The following is a 3,489-nucleotide window of genomic DNA, read 5'->3' as shown; positions in this document are numbered from 1 at the left end:
GGTGTTTAGTCCAATGCCGTACCGCGCCATCTCCCGTCGGATGCGGTCCAGGGTGGCCAGGTCGGTCATGTGGTGCGCGGCGGCGGTGAGTAGAGCATTGAAGGTATAATGGTCGGGTGTCAATGGCGGCTGCCGTACAGCCCCCGGAGGGATCTCCACCGCGGCGGTGCCGCCGCCGCCGGCGGCGGCATCCGATCCGCGCACGGGTATCGTCGTACGGAGGCAACCTGCTCCGCAAGAGAGAGGGAGAGAGGCGGGGTGTGGTGGGAAAAGGGGGTTGAAGTTGGCGTTTGAAGAGTATATCCCGCCTTTGGAGGTTCCCCCAGCAGCGCGTGTCGGCATCGCACCGCTCGATTAGGCTCTGAACTTCCATTTCCCCCCCCCTCTCCCCCGACGCACCACGAACCATCTCGTTATAGAACCCTAGCAGCTCCGGAAGCGGCCTGCAGAGGATGCCGTACAGTACGGGATTTACAGCGCCCTTGGCTGAGAGCACAGGTTCAGCGTTTCTTTTTCATGAGGGGGCTGGCCCTTGAGCTGACGTACAACGTAAAGAAACACTTTTGTTGTTGTTGAGAAACCGGTTTGTTGTGCACGTGAGTTCAGCAAGGCAAGGCATGGCAAGGGATGGGATGGGATGCCAAGATCCGACCAGATGAATCCGACACGACTTCACAGACACAAGAACGCGGTGGTGGTTTCGTAAAGGATAACTTCGGGAAGATGCGCGCGTCTACATGACACGCATTTTCTCTCTCCCTCTCTCTCTCTGTACCTACTACAACTCTCTCTCTCCCCCTCTAAAAAAACTCTGTCAAATTCCAACATCTCAAACCCTAAGACACCGAGATCAGCACGGCGTGTCGAGGGGGCCCCCCTGCCGGCGGACCTGCTCTTCGCGAGCCCAGCCAGCAAGATGTTGTACACCTCCCGGTTCGGCAGCAGACCGAGCTCTGTGAAGCCGGCAGCGAAGAAGCGCAGGGCCAAGTCGGGCTGCCCGGTGCGGAAGGCGCCGCAGATGAAGTGGCCCCACACCTTTAAATAAATAAAACAGGGGAGAGGTGGGGGGGTTGGGGGGGTTGGGGGGTTGTGTTTGCGTGTCAAGAGGTTCGACACAGTTGCCACAAGCGCACCACGACGTATGTCACCCAGGTGAGGGGGGGAATATGTGTCCTAATATGTATGTATGTATGTATGTATGTATGTATGTATGTATGTATGTATGTATGTATCGTTACACATCAATCTGGGCACACACACATACATACACACACACGTTGCGGTGTTATGACGACAGCACGAACACGTCATCATCTGTAAAGAAGACATACGAAGGCGCAAATACATACATACATACATAGACACACACATAGACACATGCTGTACGGCAGACGAAAACACACACACACACACACGCGCGCGCGCCTACCCCCTTGCTGAGCCGGCCCTCCCCCTCCCCCGGGGACAGGGGCCGCGGTCTCCCTAACGCCCGTTCAGCCGCCCGTTGCGCCGCCGCCATCTCGTTGAAGAGCGACGGCAGCAGGTCCCCCCGACCGGCATTTACCGCCGCGCGAACCAGAGCTGAGAATGTGTACGAGTCCGGGCGGCAGTCTTCGCGCGCTGGCCGGCCGCTGCCGCTGCCGTCTGCCTCCGCTTTCATCATGCTGTATATCAGCCGTGCATCGTCCAATGCGCCGTGTTGCGCGGCGATGTACGTCATGCAGTTGTACGAGTACTTGTTGAGCGTCATCTGGATAAGCGGTTAGGGAAAACGGTTGCAGTTAGTTATATACGGTAATCGGTGTTAATACTTACTTCGTAGTGTGGTAAATTCAGAGCTCGCCCATCCTACCAACGCAACATATATTTGCTGATATAGGAGGACCCAAATCGAGAGTGGTCTACGAGACCGCGCCGGGATCATCCAGCCTTCACCTCCCACAGCCCAGACGTGTCGGCCAGCCAGCCAGGCGGTTCTCCCCCTCCCACTTCCATCCAAACCTGATTTCTGGCCCACACACCCCCGAGCCCCCGCCAGAGAGAGAGACACACACACACACGTACACACACACACGTACACGTACACACACACGTACAGTCACACACACACACGTACACACACACGTACACACACACACACACACACACACACGTACACACACACACGTACACACACACGTACATACCTCATGTACCACCATTTGGTCAAACAGCTGCCAGGCAAGTTTGGCATTCCGTTCCTGAGACGCGATGTGGAGCAGCACCGAGCAGGCCACAGGACCCAGATCGCGACCCGACCTGAAAAACAAGATCCAACAAAAAGGCATCGAGATCCGAAGTTTTAAATACGAAACTTTAAACATATTAGAAAGTATTTTCATCTAAAAAAAGGAATTACGAGAGCGCGGAAGGAAAACGTTTCCAAATGATAAAAAAATGGAATGGTTCATAATGCGAAAGGGAACGCCTAAACGCTAAAAGAAAGAATTTGATACAGCAGAGGGATCTTTGCATATATTACCAAAATACAAAACGCCAGGCGTCGCGTTCCACCGCGTTCCAAAAGCTTATATGGCTATTGGCAGATGACGACTCCAAGTCATGCACAACTCACGCACAGCCCTACCACCAACCTGCACGCCTCCTCGAACGCCGCCAGCGCCACCCCCAATCGCCCGGCTCGGTGGAGGGCGCGGAAAGCAGTGCCGTACGTGTGCTCGTTGTACAGGCCCAGCGCCACTTGCAGCGTCAGCAGCCTACTGAGCGCGTGCACGTGACCCATCTCACCAAGAGCCTGTCAGGAACGACCAACGGCGCGAGGGAGTTGGAAGTTTGAAGTTGGGCGTTGGACTTTGAGAAAAGTAGAGCGTTACCATTAACATTCTCACATACCTAATATATATATACCCGCACAATATGTCTGTACACACGCACATAATACATACATACATGCATGCATGCATGCATACGCACCTGAAGGACGAAATTGATAGCGGTGACGCCCGTCCTGTTTATGACCGAGAGCTGCGGGCAGTAGCAGCAGCAGCAGCAGTAGCGGGCAGGGTTAATGTGCGTGGGGAAGGGTGGGAGGGAGGATCCCAGCGGCCAGCTGGATGAGGGGGGAGGGCCTCTGAGCGCGTCGTGGGAGCATGTGGGGGGGAGGAAAACCCCAACACCCGCGGCGTCACCCGCGGCAACCACCCGTACATCACCCGTACATACCGTAACAACCAACCAACCTGCCGCAATTCCTCCCTCCTGATGCAGGCCCCCCCCTGCAAATGCCACACACACACACACACACACACACACCAGTCCCCTGATGCATCCCCCCGGGGTAGAAACCCCTTAGTCTTCCCCCATTCCCCTATTCCCCCGACTGCCCTTCACCTCCCGCCCCAATCCCCCTAGCCGCCCCCGTGTTCCCCTCCCCCTCACATATCTACCAAAAACCGCAACACCCACACCTCACATAGTACCTCTATTCTC

At 55.8% G+C, this 3,489-nt stretch overlaps 1 protein-coding gene across 1 annotated transcript in view; it reads right to left on the bottom strand.

The window, feature by feature from the left end:
• Positions 1 to 953, bottom strand: part of VOLCADRAFT_119158 (uncharacterized protein) — a gene marked incomplete at both ends in the record, with an annotated part of 2,512 nt that extends 1,559 nt beyond the window's left edge. The window contains 3 exons of the mRNA XM_002955670.1: positions 23 to 227; positions 400 to 443; positions 890 to 953. Of these exons, the coding sequence (XP_002955716.1) occupies positions 23 to 227; positions 400 to 443; positions 890 to 951 (311 nt within the window). The remainder of the gene's footprint in view (positions 1 to 22; positions 228 to 399; positions 444 to 889) is intronic.
• Positions 954 to 3,489: the final 2,536 nt, after the last annotated feature.

This window comes from Volvox carteri, assembly GCF_000143455.1.
Source record: "Volvox carteri f. nagariensis unplaced genomic scaffold VOLCAscaffold_54, whole genome shotgun sequence".
In the NCBI taxonomy this organism is placed as follows: Eukaryota; Viridiplantae; Chlorophyta; class Chlorophyceae; order Chlamydomonadales; family Volvocaceae; genus Volvox; species Volvox carteri.
This window is presented reverse-complemented; position numbering and strand designations above follow the sequence as displayed.